The sequence below is a fragment of the Manacus candei genome, unplaced genomic scaffold (genome assembly GCF_025592945.1).
Source record: "Manacus candei isolate 608988 ecotype Guabito, Panama unplaced genomic scaffold, ASM2559294v1 h1tg000127l, whole genome shotgun sequence".
Classification (NCBI taxonomy): Eukaryota; Metazoa; Chordata; class Aves; order Passeriformes; family Pipridae; genus Manacus; species Manacus candei.
The window spans coordinates 685,609-709,809 of record NW_026138175.1 but is presented as its reverse complement, the minus strand read 5'-3'; the positions used below and the strand labels follow the sequence as shown (position 1 = coordinate 709,809).

The window sequence follows — 24,201 nt, the reverse complement described above, 5'->3', positions numbered from 1 at the left end:
GGCCCCGTGCTGCAGAAAAGAGCTACCACCAGCAGGGAGCAAACATCATCTGGGCGATGGGGGCGGCACAGCACTGCTAATTGTGGCCGCAGCGTCTCAGCATCAGCAAGGGCTGCCCTTGCCTCAGCAGCCCTTTGGCTTCCATGGGGCGGGCAGCCCCTGCCCTGGGCAGCAGCCGCAGGCGGCCCAAAGCTCAGGCCCGCGGCGTGCCGCCCGTCCCGGCAGGAGCGAGCCCGGACCCGGTGCCGAGGGCTCCTCCGGCGGAACCCAGACCCGGACCCGGACCCGGACCCCCGCGCCGGCCTCGGCCCCGCCCCTTCCCGCCGATTGGCCGCGGGGGGTGCGGCCCCGCCCCCGGGGCGGGGTCAGCGGTCGGGGGCGGGGCGGGGAACGCGCGCGCGGCGGCGGCGCGGGGGGCGCGGGGGGCGCGGGGCTGGGGCGCCATGGAGACGGGGCTGGCGCTGCCGCTGCTGCCGCTGCTGCCGCTGCTGCCGCTCCTGCTCCCGCCGCTCCTGCTCCCGCCGCTCCTGCCGCTGCCCCGCGCCGCCGCCGAGCAGGGTGAGCCGGGCGGGCCGAGGGCGGCTCCCGTGTCCCCGCTGCTCCGGCACCGCCGTGTCCCCCGTGCGCGGCGGGCTCGGCGCGCCCGGTGCCGCCGCCTCGGACCCGACGTTGTTCGCCCGCGGCGGGTCGGGCTGCGCGTTGCGGTAGCGGGAGAGGCTGGCTCGGCTCGGTGGCGGGGACGCTCCGGGGCCGGCCGGCCGGGTCGTGGGGCGGATGTGCCGCCGCTGTCCGGGGCGCGGGGACCTGCGGGAGGAGCGGGAGAGGGCGGCCGGGTCCCCGCGGAGTGGCTGGGTCAGCTCGGGACGTCCCGGTTCCCGCGATCACCGAGCTCGTTGGGCGGAATGGGCTCGTGCGGCGCCGCTGCCCGCGCCGCGCTGCCGGTGCCGTGACAGGCTCACGGTTCGAGCCCCGCTGTCCGTGTGCGCGGAGGTGCCCCGCCACGGACGGACCCGCCCGGCCCCGGCGCCGGGAACAGCATCCCGGAGCATCCCGGAGCACTCCGAGCGAAACGGCCGCCGGGGATGCGCTGCCGCGCCCCGCGTTACCGGTGTGTGAGCCCGAGGCGAGGCTCAACCTGCCGGTCCGGGGCTGTGGCTGTTTGCCGGCTGGCAACGTGGAAGCATCGTGAAGCTGTGAACTGAGGAACATAGCTCTTCCTGTCAAAGAAAGAATTGGCTGTTTTGTGGAAAAAGGGTGTCGTCTGCCAGGGAAATCCCTGTTTCAAAGCAGCCGCCGGTACCTTTCAGTGCCAGTATCCGCACGCTACAGGCACGGCACAGTGGCGGGGTTGGCTGCGGTGTCAGAGGGATCGTCCCTGGGATGGAACACTCGTTAGGGCACTGGTGAGCTACCTGCGAGGTGGGAGCTCTGCAGCGCACGGTCCTCACACGGTGACGACACGGCTGGTGGAGTCGGGGCGGGAGCTGCTCCCGTGCCCTGGGACCCAGCACAGCATGACACTGAGCTTCCCAGTGGTTGGACTGGGTGGGTTTTACCGGCGTTTCCTGTGTCAGTGGGTTTGCTAACATGTTATCTTCCCTGCAGTTGTCCTGCTGGACTCGAAGGAATCTCAGGCAGAGCTGGGCTGGACCTCGCACCCATCAAACGGGGTAAGCACAATGGTGGGACTGCCCCCCTGCACCACCCGAGAGGGTCTGTTGGCCTCTTGGTGCTCAGCAGCATTTGAAGTCCTGTAGTATGAGCACTTTGCTTACACGGAGCCGGGGGGGGGGGACTGGCAGCCGCGGGGTCTCCTCGTTCCAGGGGCGATGGGCAAATTGTCACCGGGCACCCCAGGGAACAGAGAGGTGCTGGCTGAGTGCAACTAGTGTGGAGTCCCTCCTCGAAATGGATTTTACACTCCTAAAACAAGCAGATAAACACCGACCAGTTAAGGCTTTGTGTTGTGATTTGCACACCAGCAGGAGGTCTGGGGATCAGTCCAGCCCTTGGAATCTGAGGGCTGTGGCTGGGGGAGTTGTCAGGAGCTCTGTGTCATGTAGGGTTTGTTTGATCAGGCCCTGGCTTTGCTGCTGGGGTCGGTCTACAGCTGCTTTTCTGGAATGAAAATAAAGCATTCAGAGGGAATAGTGATAGATCCTGGAGTCATCTGTGTGGCCCAGCTGTTTGTCTGCAGAAGAAACTCTGTTTTGGGTACATTTTGGCTATTTTGCATAAATTTACCCCCAGAAAGAATTGCTTTGGGAAATTGCCAGGTTGTCATTCAGGCTGCGAGGGTTGAATCATCATTTCACTGATCAGAATCTCTGCTGGTAGCTTTGGGGAAACACCATTTCACTTGCAGTCAGAGGATTTGTCCTGTTCCAGCTAAAACTTCTCCTAGCAGAGAAGCTGCTGCTGCTGTTTGCAAAGATGTTTGATGTCCTCATATGATGGTGTGACTAGTGTGTCTCTGCCGGGGCAGCTCCTGAGCTGTTACACCTTTGTATTCTGTCCCCAGTGGGAAGAGATCAGCGGCGTGGATGAGAACTACAAACCGATCCGCACGTACCAGGTGTGCAACGTCATGGAGCCGAATCAGAACAACTGGCTGCAGACGGGCTGGATCGCCAGGCGCGACGGTCAGAGGATCTTCATCGAGCTCAAGTTCACCCTGCGGGACTGCAACAGCATCCCTGGCGTGATGAGCACCTGCAAGGAGACTTTCAACTTGTACTATGTCGAGTCTGACTCTGACCTGGGCCGGAGCGTCCACGAGAGCAAACACACCAAGATCGACACCATCGCTGCTGATGAGAGTTTCACACAGGGGGACCTGGGCGAGCGCAAGATGAAGCTGAACACCGAGCTGAGGGAGATAGGGCACCTGAGCAAGAGAGGCTTCCACCTGGGCTTCCAGGACATGGGTGCCTGTGTGGCGCTGGTCTCTGTGCGAGTCTATTACAAGAAATGCCTCACCACCGTGCAGAACTTGGCCGTGTTCCCAGACACGGTGGCAGAGACGGCCTTTGCGACGTTGGTGGAAGTTAAGGGCGCTTGTGTCGCTCATGCTGAGGTGGACGTGGATAATCCCCCCCGGATGCACTGCAGCACTGAGGGCGAGTGGCTGGTCCCCATAGGGAAATGCACGTGCGGCCCCGGCTTTGAGGAGAAGGACGGGGGATGCAGAGGTAAAGGTGCCGTTGGTGTCCTCTGGCAGTTTTTTATCTGTGTCAGTCTGTACTGCTGCCAGACCACTCAGGTGCCTGAGCACAGCTTGGACAAGTGGAATTGCCTATTGTCAGCAATATGTTTCTTTAGGCAATGGCAGCTCCCCAGCAAACCACCAGACCTTCATTTGGAGGGTGGTGGTTGGGAACATGGGACACGCTGCCCGGGGCTGCTCTGCAGCACGGTGCTGGCTGTGCAGATGTGCTAGAGCTCTGGATGCCATCAGGCATTTCCCACAGCTTTATCCATAATGTTAAAATTAGTCTGGAACATTAAGATTGCTGTTGTCTTGCTTTGGACACTGTTTAATAATGTGGTGACTTTGCAGCTCAGAAGGTTACTTTTAATGACAGCTGTAAAGATGGATGTGCCTTAATGGGTGTCCCACTAACCAGCCAGGCTCTGTGACTACTTCCATCTCACTTTTGAAGGCAGGTGAGAGCCAGGTGTGCGATCAACCCTGAATGTGGGATACTGGCTGCTGTGCTCCTCCTTGGAGTGTGTCAGTCTCTGAACAAAGAGAGTTCCAGGGCTAATGCTGTCCCTGGGCACCTTACTGCCAGCTGGGACCTGGCAGAGGGGGTGAGTTCTTCAGTAAAACACAGCTGAAAAGACCCTTTGCTGCCCATGCCTTGTGTCCTAGTGATACCTTGGACCTCTCCTTTTTCACCTCCAATAAGGATTGAGAGAAAACAGCTGAATAAGTCCCAGACAGGTAGAGGTCTCCTGCATTTGAGGCGGGTGGTGCAATAGGAGAGTGAGCTTTTCCAGCGGAATCGGATCTGTCCCTCAGGAACAACTCGAGGCTTTTCAGTTTTACACTGTGCTGATGGTGCCTCCTCTTCCAGGCAGTGGGATGCTCTTCCCAGAGCTCTGGACAGTGGCTTCTCCTTAAGAAGACCTTATTAAAGCTATCGAATTGAAATCTCGGTGCTGTTGATTGCTTCCCTGGCTGCGTGGCAGCTTGCCATGCTTTCCCCATCTGTTTCAAGTGGGGATTTACATAGCGAGTCCCAGAAGGCTTTTGCTAATGTTTCAGGTTTCTCTGTGTTGAGTTTAAATAATTCATATTCTCAGAGGAAAAATATTTGAAGTAATTTAATGGACATAATTAAGTTTTTCTCCCCTCTCACAGAAAGCAGGTCATTAGTCACTCTCTGTGAAGCAGCGTCTGATGTCTGGTTAAATATCAGAAAATAGTTTTTAAGGGTTGAAAGTTTTGTGTTTGTTTTGCAGCCCCGCATTAGCATAGTGCTAAGTGAATAGCTTTAAAAGCTTTCTGATGAAAGCAGCCAGGGCTGTGGAAATTCTTCAGTGAGGACAAAAGCCCTTGAGCTGGAGGCAGGTAGATACAGTGGGAGTTTGGGGTAAGGTAATGGCACAGCACACCTGGTTGCACCACTGTGGTCCCATACCTGTGGCTTTGGAGAGCTCAACAGGTACGAGTCTGCTGGTGAAACTTCCTGGCCAGAGTCTCTGTCACAGCTCTTGTGGGCCTGAGAGGTCTGGGTGGTGGACTGGAGGTGGTGGGGGTTTTGCTGCTGCTGGTGCCCGTGGCGTGGCAGGGCCGTGGTGGCAGCAGGGCTGTGGCACTGACGGCAGCTGTGGCACAGCCGGGGATGCAGGAGGTGAGCTGGGGAAGGCGTTTGAACTCGGTCAGAGCTGGCATCCCTGTAACCCTGATTTAAGTGCCAAAAGGGCTGGGCCAAGATAATGTTTGTGCCCTCACTGTGAAATTAGGAGAGATGAAAAAAAAACAAATAGGCCTTCAGACCCTGCTAATTCCTGCTGCAGGAAAGCCAAGCTTTTTCCTGTCCATTCTCCTGTCCTGCACCACTGCTCCAAAGGGGCTCTGACAAATGTACAGCACTTGGGGCTTTTTATTTGTTTCATCTTTTATACATTAGCTTACAAATCTGTATGTGCTCCTGGAGTGTATTTTATCTGCTGACTGATACTGGAGGATTATGCATAATAAGTTTATTTTTCCTCCTGGGACTCTGTAAGTTGCACAAAGCCCCAGGTTTTACTTTCATCACAGATGCAGCCGTGGGCATCCCACAGCCAGGCCCTGTGCTTGCAGGGTTGGCACAGCTGCACTGAGCTGGTCCTTGGCAGGGCCAGAGCTGGGGACACCACAGGGGCCGTGGGATGGGATCAGGGCAGCGAGCAGGGGCTGTGGGAGCCAATCTGTGCCTGTCACTGGAGGAATAATCACCGTGGAAATTTGTACTTTGGTTTCCTGCGTGAGCTACATTTTGGCTTTCTCCTCTTGGGTGTTGTGCTCTATCAGAACATGGCTGGAGCCCCTTTGTGACCTGGGAAAAGTGACAGTCCAAAGGGGTGGAGAGCTTTCTGCTGAATGAATCTGGAATATCCATCTGCCTTGCCCATCAGTGACACCTCCTGCAGCAGCTGTAATGCTGGATGGTGGGTGCTGCTTCCCATCAGCCATGCACATGGAACACCTGTGGAAAATGGGCTCTCTCTTCAGTCTCTGGGGAGTAATTATCAGGCTTTGGGTTGTATTTTACATCACTGGTTCACAGTATGTCTGGAATAATTATGGCTGTGGAAATCACAGCAGAGCCAGACACAAATTGCTCCATGACAATTTCAGAGCAAACTACTCCAAAAATTATAAGCATCACAAGTAGTTTGCAGAATTCCTGTCAGGTTAAGGTTATGGATACCTGGCTGCTGGATGGACATGCTGGATGTGCTGTTGAAATACTGTGGGGACGTGTCTTGCTGAGGGATCTGTGTGAGCCAAAGTGCTCGGCAGGTACGGGGTGTCCTGGAGAGGTCGGTCAGCCAGTCCTTCCCTGGGAACTGTTTGGTGGATCCATTAGGGAACTGAGAGAGACAACAGTAAATTGCACTTGGCTCAGTGGATGTGCCTGCTTCAGTGTGTCCTTGAGGAACATTCCGGCATAAATAGCAACAAGGTTCTGTCAGTCTTGGCTGGATTCAGCAAATGCACTCTGTTAGATATTTCAAGACTGTCTTACTAAATATTTTTGTGTATTTAATTTTCTTCTTGTCAGGCTACTGGGGAACCTCAGCCCCCCAGGTTCTAGTTCTCACTGCAACACCCCCCAGTGCTGGCTGCGTGTTCTTCCAGGTGTGGCTTTCCTAAAGATCATTTTTGTGAATGTCTACTTCAACAGAGAAAATTAACACACATTAAAGCAGATGAACTTTGTCAGATACAATTCCATGACAAAAACTAGAAAGGAATTGATTTTGGAAGACAACCAAGTTGTGGTGTTAATTATAGATGCCAGTATAGGTGTTTTGAGTGAGGCCACGGTCGTTATTGATCCACGCTGGCACATGCAGCACTTCTGCTGCTGGCAGGACTTTGCTGGGAAGGGAAAATGAAAGCTGTCCTGTGCCACAGGAGTAGGAAATCATGCATTTTCCAGCTCTGCATCCTCAATTGGCCCTCTGTCCCTATGGCACAGGCTGGGAATCATTGCTGTTTCTTCACAGAGACATCCACTCCCGTCCGAGGAGCTGTGTCAGATGAGGTGGTGAGAGGAGCCCTTCCCATGGTTGCTTTGTGTTGGGTAATCAACCAACCTGCAGCACAAATCAGTGTGGCTTGTTCTGCTGCTGGTTTGACTGTGTGTGCAGGCAGTGTTACATCCAAGGGGGAACGTGCTCTCTCTGTCAGTGACGTGGATCAGGCACGCCTTGAGGAGCTTCTGTGGTCAGCAGTGGTGGAGCTGGAGAGAGATGATTGATCCGTCTGACCCATATGGCTGCTTCTCTTTGCCTCTGGGAGAATGAATTATTGAATTTTATTGTTTAACAATTTAGTTGTGGTAGTACCAGAGGACAAGGAACAGGATAGAAAAGAGTGTACAGAAAAGAGAATTTCATTCTATAAATTGATGACCTGATCTCTCGAGAGCTGACACGTACCCACTGCAGAAATAAGCACTGCAAAATGACAAGGACACCTAAAACAGAGCAAGAAAAATACTCGTAGGACGAGGTGGAAAAGGGTGGGAGTTTATCTGAAAAAAGAAACAGAGACACACACATGATGCATCACATGTGCTGGGTGCCTTTGTTCTTCTCAAGGGCAAGTTTTGGACAGCCAAGGAACAAAATTAGCAAGTAAAGCCCACGACTCCTTGTGGGATGTGCTCGCACAGGGTTGTGGTGCCTGTTCCTGGGATGTGCAAACTGGGGCATTTTGTGACATTATTAATGACAGATACTTTGGTAAAGTTACATCTGGCTGTTAGAAAACAGGGAGGAACAGTCTGAAAGATGCTTCTAAATGGAAATGTTCAAATTCCGATGATGAAATGTCAGAATTGTGTGACAGGCACATCCAAGGGATGGGGGCTCTGGGCTTAGTGCTTGGATCCTGTCATGTTTGTAAACAGGATTGATTTTCCTGTCCTGCCTGATGCAGTGATATTTCTGCCCTGTGTTGTGGTCAGTGCTGCCTAACTAAAGGAAAAAGCAAGCTCTGTCTCCATTCTATGAATGTAATCTTAGTTTTGGTTTGGTTTCTCAAATCTAAAGAGGGAGCTGGAAGTTTGGGGAATAATTTTAATGGTTGATAGTTTTTCCTGGTTTGTCTAGTGCCCTAGGTAGGGAATGACATTTACTATGGAAGTCAGTGCAGAGCTACCCAAATGTCTCTTCTGGGTCAAACCAGTGCACACCTTGCTTTGTGCCAGAATCATGTAGATGCTCAAGGAAAGCTTGGAGGGTGGTGTCTGCTGGCCAGCAGCAGCAAAAGATGTCCCAGGAAACAGGGAAATGCAGTCATCAGATGTGTTCCCAGTCAGCTTGTGGGGCTCTTCCCATAACTCCTTCTCTCTCTTTCAGCTTGTCTTCCAGGATTTTACAAGGTCTCCCTCCATCTCCCCCTCTGCTCCCCATGCCCTGAGCACAGCTTCACGCACGAGGAAGCCTCCACGTTCTGTTCGTGCCAGAAGAACTACTCCAGGTCTCCGTCAGACCCACCATCCGCGTCCTGCACACGTACGTCCCATCTCACCGGGGCAGCCACTGCTCGTGGCGAGGGAACCGGGCTCAGGCACTGTGTCTGTCCTACAGCACAGGGCCAGGGGGGTGCCCAGGGCTGTCCCAGCCTGTCCCCCGCCTGCACTATGTCCTCACCTGTGGGAGCACATCCCTGGGGATCCTGTCTGCACTGGGGTGCTGCTGCAGAGGGGAGGGGATGGAGGGGCTGTCCCTGTGCCATGGAGCTCGCAGGCTGAGGCTGCAGTCTGATGAGACAGATGCATGGTCAGGTTCTCAGACTCCCCGGTAAAACTGGGGCACAGTCATTTAGTCGCTATAGTTCACAGATTTTAATTAAATGGCCTCTAGTTAATTGGATTGGACTCCAGCTGCTTCAGTGATGGATGCTGACCAGCTGCTGGCACAGCAATGAGGAGCCCTCCAGCTCTGCCGGGCGTGGCTGGGCATGTCCAACCACTGGTGTGCTCCTGGGCCCCTGGGCCGAACCCTGGGGAGGTGCTGGGCCCAGTGGGGTGCTTTTCACACACAGTGTGAACTGTGACTTGTGGTGCACACACGTCACTCCAGCAGGGATCCTCTGTCCCACATCCCACTGTGCTGCACACACCAGTGCCTCCGTGTCCCCTTGTGCCATCCCGTGATGTGCCTGTCCAGGACCACGCTCTCATGGTCTGCCAGCCTGTGCTGCTGCTCCCAGAGAACCCATAGGTTTGTCCTGGCACCTGTGCAAAGACACTCTTCTGTTTCCAGGCCCGCCCTCTGCCCCGAGGAACCTGGTGTACAGCCTGCGGCAGTCGTCCCTGGTGCTGCAGTGGAGTGCCCCGGCCGACGCCGGCGGCCGCAGCGACCTGACCTACAGCCTGTGGTGTGGTCGGTGCCCGGCGGCGCTGCGGGGCCGCTGTGAGCAGTGTGGCAGCAGCGTGGGCTTCGTGCCGCAGCAGACAGGGCTGGTGGAGCGCACCGTCACCCTGGTGAACCTGCTGCCTCACGCCAACTACACCATCCGTGTGGCAGCCGTCAACGGCGTCTCCGGGGTCAGCCCGCTGGCGGGGCCGCAGTACGCCGAGGTCAACGTGTCCACCGGCCACGCAGGTACGGCCACGGGCAGGGTGTGGGGTGGCACACACGGACTGGGGTCGGTGCTTCGCCCCCGCTGTGCCGAGGGGCAGTGGCTGGCACTGTTCTGCTCTGGCACGTCACCTCTGGGACGTGTGGGTCTGCTCCAAAGACGGGCCGGTGTCTTTGCTGCTGGGAGCACACGGGGTCTGGAGGTGGTATGGGGACTGTCCTCGGGCTCCACAGGCCTGTGCTGTGGCAGTGCCCTGATTCCACTCGGTTTTCCCCAGTGGCACAGGCGTGGTGCTCAGTGGTGGCAGAGGGGTGGACAAAGACTGGTGCGTGGCACTCTCAGGGGGTTATGGCGGGTGCTGTGGGGAGGCAAGGAGTGAGTGTGGTGACAGGCTGGGCTGCCGAGGGATGAGCCTGCTCCATGATCCAGCTGCAGATGGATTTACAGATCACAGAAAAATACCTTTGATGGAGCAACATTTTCAGCCCATTCACAAAAAATCCTCCTTAATCCAGATAATTCAAATGTTGCCTATCCTTTGGAAACAAAAAAATTTATTTTCTCTCTTTATCCTGCGCTAGTCTCTGGACACAATTTCTTGTCATAATTATTCCCTTCTGTTTCCCATTTGGCATTTCTGTTCCCTCAGGTGAGGGGAAGCAGGCTCCTGGCTGCCTGTGGATGGGGCCCTGGCCAGAGGGGTCAGTCCTTCCTTGGCTGTTGGCTGTGCCAAAGGACAGTCAGCTCTGGCTTGTTGTGTCCTTGTCCATTCCCCTGCAGTTACATTATTAATTTGCATGAAAACCCTTTGCCAAACCACAGTTAATGGAGACAGACGATCCTCACATACCTCTTGGCAGGAATTGGCCAACAATTTCATCTGAAGAGATTAAACTTTGATCTTACTATAAATAATTTTCCCACCACTTGATCAAATGTTTTTGTGCATGTTGTTGCTTTCTCTCCCCTCATACCATAACCCCCCTGGATCCGTTGGGGGATGCTGTGCTGCAGACTGCTCCTCGGCAGAAGTGTCATTTCTCATTAGGATCTTGGCTGTTCAAGGATGGATTTTGCTCTGGGAAGATCTCCTGCCTCTCAAGCTCAGGCCAGTGAGCCAATGAACAGGCTGGGGAAGGGTGAGCTTAATAGGGGGAGGTCTAATAATGAGCGGTTCCTCCAGTCTGGTGCAGGCAGAGGGACCAGTGCTCCGGAGCTGTCTCCTTGCCTGGGGCTCCGAATTGACACAAGAGGCCAGGTATGGGCAGCAAATGCCCTGCCCTCTTAGGGAGCAAAGCAGCAAGTCCGTGATACCAGCCTGTACCTTGGCTGCTCAGAGCAGCTTTTCCCCTTGGGAAGGGGGAATCTCAGCCTCTTACTCAACACTGTGTACTCCTGAGGGAACTGAAATGCACATAAAGGATGTGGATAATTAATCCTGTAATCTGTTCAAAATCAATGTCTCTCATTGAGCTGTCAAGTCTCCAGATGCAGATGGTGGCTTGGAATTACCTGAGCAGCTGAGGCTTGGGAAGTTTCTGGGAACATGGACAGTTTTTGCTGCTGAAGGTGTCCCCTCATGGGCAATGCCAGGCTGGGGCTGCCCTGTCTTGCAGGCACCAGTGCCCTGGCTCCTCTTGCCTTGGCACTCTGGGCAAGGAGTGATGGTGATGGTTAACCTGTGCCCACTGGCAAAGAGGGGGGGAAGGTGGGGAGAAGGTCCTCTGCTGGAGAGGCAGCTGTGCAGCTGAGTTTGCCTGTAAGACCCCACTGTGAGGAGGGGACCCTGTGCAGGCAGGACAGGCAGCCATGGCTGGCACGGATGGCGTGTGGAGCTGCTCTGCAGAGCATGCCATCTCCTGGGGTCCCAGCCCTGCAGCCCCTCGTCATTAGAGGCCACCACAGAAATGCCTGATGGGGCCAGAGGTCAAGAGAAAGGAGACTCCAGATATGCCTGAACAGCAGTGATGTCTGAACAGCCCATGGGGGCTGTCATGCCGTGATCTTGGAAGTCATTTGCAGCAACAGGGGGGCTCTGGCTGCAGATATGCAGGTTCAGAGGAAAAATTAAACAAGAAACAGGACCCTATCTAGCCCCTCTAATCCAGCTCTGAGTGCAGATCTGCGCTACCCCTCCTCTCCAGCAGTCACCAGAGGGAACTGGCCGTCATTCCCCGTATTTGCAGGGAAAAGAAGAGATGCAATTTAGTCTGCAGGAGGCAAAATTAATACTGTGTTTTTTCTAATCTGGCCCCAGCATGGGACTAAATAAAAGTGTTTGAGGAGTGAGCAGAGCTGTTTACCTGCAGGAGCAGAGCTGCATTAGCCATGTAAATGTGCACTCTGGGCCCGTGTCATTTGTATTTCTGGCAGGGATCGGCTCCTGCCTTAAAGGGCTTTTAAATCTGCTGCAGATTAATAATGCAGCCAGTGCTTGAATGCATCCTTCTTCCTGAGAGTGGAGAAGGCATTTTGGCTGGAATTTGATCCTCTGAAGCAGATTTCCCTGCGTGTGCCCGGGGCTGGTGCAGTGCCCAGGGGGCAGTGGGGCCGTGGGATGAGCTGGTTCTGGGGTGAGGGTCTGCACTCCTGGGGTTTTTGCCCTGAAAGAGCTGCCTGCTGACTTGAGAGGCAGCTTCTCTGGTTTGGAATGGAGAACTCTGAGGTGGGAGCTGGCTAGGATGGTGCCCAGGGCGTGTTCTGTGTTGGGATGTCAGTAACTGGTGAGGGAGGGGAGAGGTGGCTCTGTTGGGCACAAACAGGGCAGGGCACAGAGGCGTTTGGTGCCCTCACTGAGGGCAGGTTTTGGATACAGTGGATCATTCCAAGGAGGGACACGGTCCCACATCTAGTTTTATGCCTGTTCTGCTGCTGCTCTGCTTAATCAAGAGGAGAAAACCCACGTACAAGGGAATGGAGTTTATAAAATCAGGCAGAGTGGTGAATAATTTAATGTTTGCTTTTTCAGAATAGAGGCAATGTTAGGGGAGCTTAAAATATTGATGGGAAACACATTTTTTTCACAGTGTGAAATGCTTTATAGCCTGTGTGATTTTCTTTAATGCTTTTTAAACCTGTTTGAGGCTGGTGCCTGCTTTTCTGGCATGTACCATGGGCTCTGCTCTACAACCTGTTCCTGAGTGAGTGGGATTTTTCCTGATGACTTTGTTAACAGTCAAGACCACACGTTCAGGTCTCTCCAGTCCATTTGCTGGATTCAGAGGTACAGGAGGGCAGTTGTGTGATATTTTATTGATGAGAATCATGTAACACAGCAAGGAGCACTTAGCTTAGTTTATAGGAGCTGGACTCGAGGCAAGAGTTGGGGCAACCTTCACCACAGGTGGGTGTTGCCAGTGCTGGCCCTTTACCAGCACACAGACAGAGCACCACTGACCTTCCTGCTGTGCTTCGTGCTGGGGGTGAGCTCCCTCCCTGTTCCTGACGCAGGGACAGTTCAGTGTCTCCTTCAAGGCCAACTCTGGGGCCAGTGAATTCCCTGGGGGATTATGTCTGATGATGTCCCAGGCCACGGGGTGGGTCACAGTGGAGGGAACCATGTGTGGGCACTGGGAGCTACGTGGGAGCCCCTTTGGCTTCGCTCACACTCTCATTGGAAGCCAAAGGGACTTGGAATCAAGGAGCAAGTCACTGTGAATAAAACATAAGGAGGGCTTTTTTCTTCAGTGAAGATTAATGAGCTAAGTAATAAATACAAAATTTCACGGATACTTAAGTTTGCTTTCCAGGGACTTGTTCCTCTCCACAGGCATCTCTGTGGGACAGAGACCAGTCCAGCAAATGTCCTGATTTCATGGGAAGTGGGACAAGCTGGAAACAGTCAACAGTCAACATCCCTCTGCACCTTTTGCTGTGCCTGAGGGTCGTGACCAGGCTGCACAGGCTGGAGACAGTTTTGGAGCCAAACCTGGTTAAAATGGGAGTAGTTGACAAGTGCATCTTGCAGTGGATGAACTAAATGGGTTCACGTGTGTCAGGGAGGGAGCTGCAGCGTGGAGCACGTGCTGACCAGAAATACACAGCCAGCTCCTGGGGCACGGGCTGTGCTCAGAGCAGGGCAGGCGGGTGGGTGGCCCTCCCATACTCCCAGCTGTTTGTTGGCATGGGGCAGATCCAGTACCAAGTGGCTGAGGAGGCCTTGGTGTGTCCCATCAGCCCTCCTGATCAAAGATTGCATTTTGTCTTTCCCAGAAATCCTTAGCAGGGGTTCAGAGCTCAGGATGTGAGCCAGTGCTCGGATGCCTGTGCAGCACTGAGAGCAGAGGGTGCTGTTAGGATTCTTGCCAGTTTTCCATTGGAGTGTTCCTGACTGTTCACAGATTACAAAGCTACTGTGTTTTACCACCATCTTCTCCCATTGGATGGTCACCAAATTGAAGTTATTTCAGTCCTGATTCAGAGAGAAAGAACTGCAGAAGCTGCACACTCTGCAGCTGTTTAAATTGTTGAGGGTTTTACTGAGGCAGCACTGCAGTCACTGCCCCTTTGCTCTGCACTTTTCCAGCACCAAATCCTGTCACCGACATCCGCACGGATAAAGTAGAGCAGAAGAGCGTCTCCTTGTCGTGGCAGGAGCCAGGCTTCCCCAGCACCAACGGCACCGAGTACGAGGTCAGGTACTACGAGAAGGTACGTGCTGGGCACCGGTTCGGGCTCTGCTTGTGCCCCGGTCGACTCTGGGTCCTTCTCCTGCCAGCCAGGTCTGCTTTCAGGAGCACAGTACCGGGTGCTGCGTGTGCCCCCCATCCCAGTCCCAGTCACCCACCCACCGTGTGACACCAGCCAGACAGGACTGTGACACCACAGTGAATTCCTTGAGGAGATGGCCTCTGTGTTCCCAGCCTGCTCTCTGGGACAGTGTTGGATCTTGTGCTCTGCACTGTTTTGGGACCAAGGGCCATGAACCTGCCACTGTAGTGAGCTGTGAGTGGCCCTTCACACAGGAGGAGTGACAGTCTCTTGATTTTAAAAATTGCTGCTTTTTGACAGGGACAGTGGGTTGGGAATTTTAAAAGAAATACCGGTGGGCAGAGCAAGGGCAAGCTTTAAATCAAAATAAATGCAGTTTATGACACAGTTCTGCAAATTACCTTATCTGCGTGTGCTCAGGCTCGTTATGGAGCTGACGGCACGTCAGGCACACTGCGCAGGTGACGTGTCAGTGTTCTGTATTTAGAAACCAGCTACCGTGAAGCTGATTCATATTAATGTGATTTTCAGCATCTGATAGATTTGAGAGGAGGGATCTGTGGGGGAGGGCAAATGCTGGAGCCCGAGATGGTAATTCCTGTGCAAATGGGCTGCAGCAACACAATATTTGGGGTATGAAATGAGGATCCGTCCTGCTTGGGTAGGAAATTTAACTGTAGTTTAGCAATTGTTCACTGAAATGAGGCTCTTGATGCTGACATGAAAATCAACTTAGTTCCTAATCTTTGCTTTTAAAGCTTTTGCTTTAACTGTGGAGATTCTAGAGGAAAAGTATATCAAATGGAAAACACATTTGGTAGCGATGTGAGTGGTGCAGTGAGCGATCGCTGCCTGTGCCAGACCAGGGGGTGGGACACTGCCTGTGCTGGATGTGGGGCTGGGACACTGCCTGTGCTGGACCTGGGGGTGGGACACTGCCTGTGCTGGATGTGGGGCTGGGACACTGCCCGTGCTGGATATGGGGCTGGGACACTGCCTGTGCTGGATGTGGGGCTGGGACACTGCCCATGCTGGACGTGGGGCTGGGACACTGCCTGTGCTGGATGTGGGGCTGGGACACTGCCTGTGCTTGTGCCAGACTGGCCTGGGGTGCTCCTCGGGGCTCCACCTTCCAGCTGTGATTCCTCAGTGTTTGCCAGTCTATGTGGATTTACTCCAGGGCTAAATGACTGCAGCAGGGGAGCAGGACGGGGCTGGACAGTGCCACAGCTGAGCTCTGGTGCAGGGGGAAGGAGCTGTGCAGGATGACACAGCTGCTCTCCACCACCCCATCCTCCCCCGTTCTCATAGCACCTCATCCAGCTCTAGCTGCCATTTCCTGTGACCTTCCCATGTAATTTCTATTAATGAGACATCCAGTGAAGGTATTGTTTCTCTTGGAGCTTGGCTGCTTGGACAGGCTTCCTGACAGGGCCCAGAGGCAAGGATGTGGCTGTGCTGTGCTGGCTCTGCAGCACAGCTGTCAGTCCAGCTCCATCTCAGGTATCTCATTATTTCACAGGATCAGAGAGATCAAAGTTACTCGACTGTGAAAACCACATCAACGGCCGTGACGGTCAATAACCTGAAACCTGGTACCCTCTATATCTTCCAAATCCGAACATCTTCCTCTCCAGACTATGGGAACTACAACCCTGGCATTGAAGTGGAGACGCTGGCAGAATGTAAGTGCAGCAAGGCTCGTGTCCCTGTCCCTGTCAGGGCTCTGAGCTGGGCCATGGGGATGCTGCGCTCACAGCTCCTGCCCCAACTGCTCCTGGTGTTATGGAGCAGCACCTGTTCCTCTGGTTCTGCTGCTCCAGGTCTAAGGGCATGTACTGCCCAGGAACCTGCTGTCCTTGCATTTTCCCATTGGATTTTAATGAGTTTGGTCTTGGTGCCCTGCCTGTCCTGGGGGTTCCTGTCCTGGCTCTTCTCAGTGCAGTGTCAGCGAGGGCAGCCGCTCTCTGGTGTGGAGACTGGGACAGTCTCTGCTCTTTGGCTGAGATTACCCAAAAATGTGCTTAACATGTGACTGCTCCCCCTTCCTTCCACCCTGCTGCTGTCCTGGCTCAGTAGGCAGTTGGCTTGTCCTCTGCTTGGCTGGTTCAGGGCAGTCAGCATCAATGTTGTCTGCTGGGGCTTTTCCTTTTCAGTTCCCATTCATAACTGTGGTTCAGAAGCATCTTATTTCACTAAAAGACGGCTGGAGGAAGAATGTTGGGCTTCAGCACAATCCCCCACCTTGGCTGGAAGTGCAAGCCTGAGCTGGCTGACTCAGTACGACTCCTGCAGATTGTGTTTAACAGGGCTTTAAATTGCCTCCATTTGCCACACAGAAGACGTTTCAGAATGAATTGAAGCCAATAAAAGTTTTATAGAGAATGTAGCTTTTTAATACCCCTGGTTGCAAAAGCAGGAAGAGAAGAGCTAGTGTGATGAAGGAAAACTATTTGTAAGCCATAAATTTTGATATGTCCCTCTGATAAACAGGAATCTTCCTCAGCTCTGATTAACAAAACCAGGAGCTAGTGCAGCAACACTGGATTGCTCCATCTGTGCCTGCAGCACTGCCCAGCATGTTGGGCTGATCCCACCAGCTTGAGTTCATAAAGCTGAACCAGAACATGAATCGTTGTGAGGATGGTGAAAAGCAAGCGGGTGGCTACTCCCACGGCCCTGCTGGCTGGAGGACGTGGGCAGGCCATGGGAGCAGTGACCAGGGTGGTCCCTCTCCTCAGACCTGCCCCAGGGCACGTAGCTGACCGGCTCTGCTTCCCTCCCACAGTGACAGTGGCCTCCAGTGAGCAGAACCCCGTCCTCATCATTGTGGTGGTGGCCATTGCAGGGCTGACAGTGCTGGTGTCCACTGTGATCGGTGTGATGGTCTGGAGGAGGTGAGCAGGGCTGGGTACGGACCAGAGGGGTCTGAGCTGGGCCAAGGGGTGCTGCCCAGGTCCTGGAATGCATCTTCATTCTCTTTGCAGGCAGTGTGGGTACAGCAAAGCCAGCCAGGATGGGGATGAGGAGCTGTACTTCCACTGTAAGTGGCTGGTGCGACTGTGGGGATCCCGAATTTATTGCTGTTAATAACCCAGGGATGGGTGGGGGGAAGCTCTGCTGAGCCCTTCTCATCTGCTGTTTCTGCCTTTCCTGCAGTTAAAATACCGACCAGGAGGACGTACATTGACCCCGACACCTGCGAAGACCCCATGCAGGCTGTGCACCTCTTTGCCAAGGAGCTGGATAATGCCAGCATAAAAATTGAGAGAATCATCAGGACAGGCAAGTTCTGCGGGGTGGTGGCCATGCCAGGGGCTGTGCCTGTGCCCAGCCAGAGCACTCCCCTCTCGCCCCCAGCATTCTGGGCCATGGCAGTGCTGTGACATTGCTCCTGTCTCAGGGGCACCTGCCTGCAGTGGAGGTTACAAGTGGGGGTGGCAAGGATTTTGTCTGGGAGCTTGGTTCCACATTCTTGGTGTTTTCCTGAGACACTGAGCACAGCCAAGCGAGTGCCATGTGGACCAGAAAGCATCAGCAATTACCTGCATCTGGGCAGTTTGACAGCAACATGAAAACTATTTATAAATATGTGAACCTAATGATTTATCGATTTTCATCAACTTCACTGCCTAAAATTTAAAAGCAGATTAAAATCCCCTGGCCAAGCCTTAGAGCCTTAATGGCTACTGTGTGCCAGAATGTGGGAAACATGATCATTCTTTGTCATTTCTTTTCCTAAAGAGAAATTCAGCTGCAGGAGCAGCAGAGGTGGAGAAAGGGAGGAGGGAAGGGCTTTTCCTGCAGCTGAAGGACAGTGTTGAAGCGGAGAGGACACTGAGGAGGGGACAAGGTTGTCTCTGAGCTGTGGCATGGAGCAGCTCAGATGAACCCCTGTACCTTTCAGAATCAAACTGGTGTTTGAAAAATCAGGAAATAAATTAGTCAGGAAAATGTTTAAATCTAAGGAATTTGGAGGTGTGTTTGTCTCACTGCTGATCCAACAAGAACCTGATTTTCAAATCAATAAAGCTATTCATAGCTATACACTTTTTGCTGTAAAGCCAATATTGGCTTTTTATGTTGGGAATTCCACAGCTCCTGTTGTGCAGCGTGTGGCTCTGCAGTGGGATGTTCCCCCTCAAGCACTGCAGGAGCCCTCTGGCCCTGCCATGCTTGGCTCCTTGGAAAGAAGGCCCTGCACATGTCAAGCTGGGAGGCAGAGCAGCCAGGCTCTGGAGCATGAGCTCAGTGACAAGGGGTTAATCCTCTTCCTGTAGGATAAAACACAATATGCACTGGAGCAGAGTGTGGAGAGAACACCCGCGGGTGATCCAGGGCAGGTCCTCGGGAAGGGCAGGTGCTGAGCAGCCATGGACCTGTTTAACCCATCTCTCTGCTGCACAGGAGAGTTCGGGGAGATGTGCCGGGGGTGCCTGAAGCTGCCCAGCAAGCGGGAGCTGCCCGTGGCCATCCAGACGCTGCGGGCAGGCTGCTCGGAGAAGCAGCAGCACTCCTTCCTGGCTGAGGCCTGCACCATGGGCCAGTTTGACCACTCCAATGTCATCCGCCTGGAGGGGGTCATCACCAGAGGTATGGGGGTCCCGGGAGGCTCCTGGGCAGGAATGAACTCCTGCTGCTGCATTGGAGCGGTGACCTGATGCTGGAGGTCCACTTGGCTCCTGGGAGATCAGATGTTCCCACGTGTATCAGCTGGTTTTGCATTTTGATGATTAATAGAAAGCTTCCAGCTAGATTAATAAATGCAGGTAGTGGGACTGGCTTAGCAACCAAACCCGTGGACTTTTAATAAAAGCAAATTGAAGTGAGATTCTGTCAGTAAAACAGATGAGACTGACTGCTCTGGCTCTCTCCCATGAGTGTGTGTGCTGAACTAGGCTCCAGATGCAGCAGTTAAATGGGTATTCATGTAAATCCAAAGGAACTGGAGCACGTGTGCTAACTAGGCTTTTTATTAGGAAAGGAAGTATTCTGGCTGAGCTGGGTGCTTTTGCTGTCGCTGGGCTGTGCTGTCCTTTGTGATGTGGTTCAGAGTCTTGATGAAAGGAATTTCTGATACTGGAATTCAGTAGGATCCTAGCTGGGAATGACAGGAAAGCCTTGGACCCACTGCTCCTTGCAGCCTGGCCAAGATAAAGTCCTTGTCTTCTCCAAGGCAATGGAGGGATTGGCACCTGGATTTCTAACCCCTGTGGTGTCCAGACTGCCCGAGTGATGGTGGCACTCACGCTGTGCTCCTTGTCTGTCTGTGCAGGGAGCACCATGATGATAGTGATGGAGTACCTGGGGAATGGCCTGCTGGACTCCTTTCTCAGGGTGAGTTCTGGGGGGTCTGCCCAGCTCAGGCTCTGCTGGCTGTGTCCCCATTGCTCACCTTTGGCTTTTCCTCCTCTGCTTTCAAAGAAACACGAGGGGCAGTTCACGGGCTCGCAGCTCGTCTGCATGCTGCAGGGCATTGCCTCTGGCATGGCGTACCTGGCAGAGATGGGCTACGTGCACAAAAGCCTGGCTGCACACAAGGTCCTTGTGAGCAGCAGCCTGGTGTGCAAGATCACTGGGTTCAGACGGCCACAAGAAGATAAGATGGAAACCATCTTCTCCACCATGGTGAGCTGCATTTCCACATTCAGTTGTCAACACTTTTTCTAAGTTCCCATTTCCTTCCTCAGGTATGAACAGGACCTCTGCACCTTCAGCTTCTTTCTCAGAAATCCGGTGTGTTTGGGCAGGGAACTGCACAGCAGCAGCCCAGCACCACGCCTGTTCCAGCCACAGCCCTGCTGCACGGCCACGCCCTGCTGTGCCTGGGGATGGAGCCTCCTGCAGAGCCACAGGATGGACAGCCCAGCAGGAGCCCTGGCTTTTCCCACTGTGCTGCAGCAGGGCTGTGTGGCTTTGGGGTCAAGGTCTCCCCGCTGTTAATTACAATTAGCAGTGGTCTCTGTCACCTGCTTCCCCAAGTGTGTCTGCAGAGGGCTCTGCAGATGCCAGCATGGGGATGGTTCATTACAGGAGAACAAGTCAGGGCAAAGGGACTTGTGTTTGTGCAGCTCTGAGGTGGTTTTCATTAAATATTAATGTATAAAATGCCATCAGCTCTTCCTGGGGACACTCTCCTCTCCCATTAATATTTCAGGACTTGCACTCCCATGTAGTGTACAGTTGCACTGTCATTTTAAACAAATTGAGGGAAAAGTTTTCTCTTAGTACTAAACGTGCTCGTGGCCCGTGGGTTTGTGGTGCCAGGCAGGGCACGTTGACCAATAAATGGCCACCTGGGAATTGCCAGCTCTGGCCACGTCCCGCTGGGCGAGCGCGTCATCCCTGCCCTTCTGCCCGTCCAGCGTGGGAAGAGCCTGGTGCTGTGGTCAGCCCCCGAGGCCATCCAGTATCACCACTTCAGCCCGGCCAGCGACGTGTGGAGCTTCGGCATCGTCATGTGGGAAGTCATGTCCTATGGCGAGAGACCCTACTGGGACATGTCCCACCAGGACGTGAGTCCCGCGGCCGCGCGGTAGATGATGGTGTGGTGACTGCTGATGGTGTGTGGTGGCTTTGCGGCACACAGAGGAGCTGCTGCTGCTCCTGGGCGGGGTGTGAGGAGGGAGGTTTGCCCCAGAGTTTGCCCCAGAGTTTGCCTTTGATTTGCATTGCAGCACCTGACCCCAGCCCCTCACGTGCCCCTCACTGCAGGTGATGAAGGCTGTGGAGGACGGGTTCCGCCTGCCCGCCCCAGCGAACTGCCAGCCCCCCCTCCACCAGCTGATGCTCCAATGCTGGCAGAAGGACCGCAGCCAGAGGCCCAAGTTCTCCCACATCCACAATGTCCTCAGCAAGTTGGTGCAGAGTCTGGAGCCCCCGAAGTGCCCCAGCTCCACGTGCCCCAGGTGACCACTCTCTTGCCGTGCCTGCCCGTCCCCCCACTGCTGTGCCATGCCCCACTCCCTCCTCACCACCTGCTCTGTTGGCAGGTCCCATGGCACATCCATCCCCTTCTCCGAGCGAACCTTCTCAGCCTTCCCATCTTTCAGCTCTGTAGGCGAGTGGCTGGAAACGATAGAAATGGGCAGGTACAAAGACAACTTCACTGCTGCGGGCTACTGCTACCTGGAGTCAGTGGCCAGGATGACAGCCCAGTAAGTGACCTGGTTTCCTGGCTGTAACCTCGTGTTGTGGGCACAGCGAGATCAGTGTTTCCTTCCCCTGCCAGAGAGCAGAGCCCAATCCAGTGTGATTTACTGATAAGCTGTTGTGCCACAGCACAGGGTGGTGGGGTTGGAGCTGTCCCACGCTTGGCGTGCTACAGGCTCCTGTGAGCCCAGGATTCCTGCTCAGTGTCAGGATTGCTTCAGCTGGGACAAAAGGCTGGGGATTTCTTACTCCTGCATGTCTGGAATCTGCTGGTGCTGCCCTTGCCTGGGAGCAGTCGGTGTCGGGGCACGTGGCAGTCAGGGCTGGTTTGTTCTGGCTGACATGGGGCTCATTTTGCAGAGACATCCTCAGCCTGGGGATCACGCTGGTGGAGCACCAGAAGACCATCCTGAGTGGGATCCAGACCCTCCGGGCCCAGGTGATCCAGATGCACGGCCGAGGGGTGCAGGTGTGAAGCAGTGCCCTGCAAAGGTGCAGAGCACCAGCCTGGCACTCCTGGGGAGGAGCTGCCCACTGGCCCCAGCCAGCCCTGTCTGTGAAACCTGGTGGTCTCAGGTGGGCTGTGGGAATATCTGGGTGCTGCCAAATACGTCATTCCATGTAGCAAGAGAGCAGGGCTTCCGTCCCCTGAGCCGGGGCAGCCCAGGATTCCTGGGATAATGTGGTGTGCCTGGGTGGGTGTGGCTTTCCCTGGCACTGTTTCGTAAGATGAGTCAAACTGTAGTGATGCCATTTTAGGTGGTAATTGAGTTCATAGGGTGGGATGGACTTTTGTGCACTGTCTTAATCCAGAGCTGATGTTTCTGTATCTAGCATTCTGCTGATGAATCCATGGATACTTTTATACAACCTGACAGATCCCAGCAACCCCACAAGGAGCTTTTACTGCTTTTATTTTTAGAGAGCAGAGCACAGCTCTCACCCAGCTCCTGGGAGGTGACTTTCCCCATCTGTGCTGAAGGAAAGTCTTTCCCAGCCACATCCCTTCTTCTCTGAGAGTTACTTCACTGAGTGTTTGACACCTCAGTTGGTGTCTCTGGTAAAGAGCAGAGCAAATGGTGCTGCATCCAAGCAATCCAGGGCACATCAGGCAGTCCAGGGCACATCCACACTTTGTTTTGTGAGCACAGTGCTGCCTGCCTGGCACACTGGCAGCTCCCATGGCTGCAGCCCGATCCCTGACGAAGACATAAATAGCATCTCCTTAATAATACAATTTCCTTGAAGTTAGTTCATTAGATGTGTCTTTGCAGCCCTGCACGGAGTTTTGTAGGGCATTTATTATCATCCGTAAGTATTGCAAGTGAATTATTAATGCTGAAAGGCAAAGATTTACAAAGGGGATGAAGGCTGTGGGAGATGCTCACAGTGAGGCTGGAAATCTGCTCCAGTCAGACCTTCCTGTTAGCCTGCTCCCAGAGGATGGGGATCTGAATGAGGGTTGAGTGAAGGGCCCTGAGGCAGCCCTTGGGTCCAGCACGGTGATCGCTCTGCCCGCACACACTGTGAGCAAAACAAGCTCTTTCCTTCCCACCCCCTCTGTAGTTCAAACAACACTCCCCAATGTCTCTTGGTTAGAGGTTTTAGCAGAAATAAATTAAGTCTGGCCCATGTCCAGTCAGGTTGGTCACTTGCCATCCCACTGTTTTCCACCCCGAAGAGGAAGAGCAGTGAACTGAGCCCTGCATTTGGTGAAATGCCCAATCCCAAGGATCAAGTGCAATTTATGTGTTCTTCATGTTTACATTTTATCTATAGAGAAAGTATATTACAGGTCTCTAGGCAGGGGGTTGAACCAGTTTGATTCCAGGTCTTCTCCCCCTCTCCCTGCTCATCCTGTCTGTTGGGATGCAGGAGCTCCCCTGGGAAGTGGCTGCTGGAGGAGCTGGCTCCAGGCTGGTGCAGCTGCTGTCAAGGAGGCTTGGGGACAGGCAGGACTTGGTGATGAGGTGATAGTGCCTCAGTCTGGGCAACAGATCTGGCCATGAGCAGGCAGTGATGTGTGCCCTCAAACCCCCCAGGACAGACACTGTCTCCAGAGTTAGGGATGTAAGGAGGGGCCAGCTGTGGATGCCACCCATGGCTGTGCTCAGAGCTGCTGGGACCTGCTCCTCTGTCCCTACAGATGCTGCCCAGCTGAAAAGAGATAGACCTCAGCACAGTTATCTACAGTCATGGCCTTTTCCCTGGGCTGCAGTGGCTGGTGGTTGGCTGGGGGCCGTGGCTCCTGTGGGAAACAGCCGTGACTGTGGGCAGGGGTCCCACAGGAGAGGGGTTCTGGGATGGGCTCAAACTCGGCAGGAACATGAGTCATTGGCTTTCCCAGCCTCTCCTTCAAGAAAGGAAAGGAAAGCCCACAATGGAAACATGCTCCTAGCCCAGTTTCTTGCAACAATAAACACTTTTAATTGAGCTCCTCGCCAGGATGGAATAACAAAATGAGTAGATTAGACTATAGATTGTTGTTATGATTTTAAAATTAACTTGCATCCTCTCAGACCCTCTCCTTGGGGAAGTGGTATAATTAAATTAATTAGCAATGCTGTTTTGGAGCTGCTCAACCAAGGGAAATGCCTCAAAATGATTCTGGTCTCTTCCCATCCAGCCTCTAGCACAGCGTGAGGCTCCTGCCTCCTCCCTGGGCTGGGGGAGCCCCAGTACTGTGGGAGCAGCACCTGCAACACCCCCCTCACATGAAACCAAACAGGAATCAAGTTGGTTCATCTCCAGATGCTTTTATATTCATTAGCCACCTGTTAAATACTGTAAATACACACTCAAGAAGTCAATATATATTTTTATAATCTTGAGATAAATGTAATATAATATCACAAGAGACACTGTGTGCATCTCATGTTTGAACTATAGTCAGACATCTCCAGGGAATCTCAGTTGGTTTGGAATATTTAATAATAATAATAACAACAACAATAATAAATGTAATAAAAATCTATTGACATTTTTGTTAATTTTGTATTTATTGAACCATGACTGAAGATGGCAAT

At 53.7% G+C, this 24,201-nt stretch overlaps 1 protein-coding gene across 1 annotated transcript; it reads left to right on the top strand.

Moving 5' to 3' along the window:
• The first annotated feature begins 456 nt into the window (after positions 1-456).
• Positions 457-24,101, top strand: EPHA10 (EPH receptor A10). The gene is made up of 17 exons (XM_051770968.1): positions 457-558; positions 1,606-1,670; positions 2,522-3,191; positions 8,086-8,241; positions 8,995-9,336; positions 13,839-13,963; positions 15,546-15,708; positions 16,812-16,920; positions 17,011-17,066; positions 17,183-17,308; positions 18,431-18,616; positions 19,299-19,360; positions 19,448-19,651; positions 20,389-20,538; positions 20,738-20,931; positions 21,016-21,180; positions 21,536-24,101. Exons 3-17 carry the CDS (start codon positions 2,588-2,590, stop codon positions 21,648-21,650), a joined length of 2,757 nt encoding a protein of 918 aa, XP_051626928.1. The 5' UTR covers positions 457-558; positions 1,606-1,670; positions 2,522-2,587; the 3' UTR covers positions 21,651-24,101.
• Positions 24,102-24,201: the final 100 nt, after the last annotated feature.

Bases quoted from the DNA above. Each gene is read 5' to 3' on its own strand.
- EPHA10 (XM_051770968.1), top strand. From the start codon at position 2,588: ATGGAGCCGAATCAGAACAACTGGCTGCAGACGGGCTGGATCGCCAGG. The intron at 16,921-17,010 runs GTGAGCAGGGCT...TTCTCTTTGCAG, and splicing joins GGTGTGATGGTCTGGAGGAG to GCAGTGTGGGTACAGCAAAG. The intron at 17,067-17,182 runs GTAAGTGGCTGG...CCTTTCCTGCAG, and splicing joins TGAGGAGCTGTACTTCCACT to TTAAAATACCGACCAGGAGG.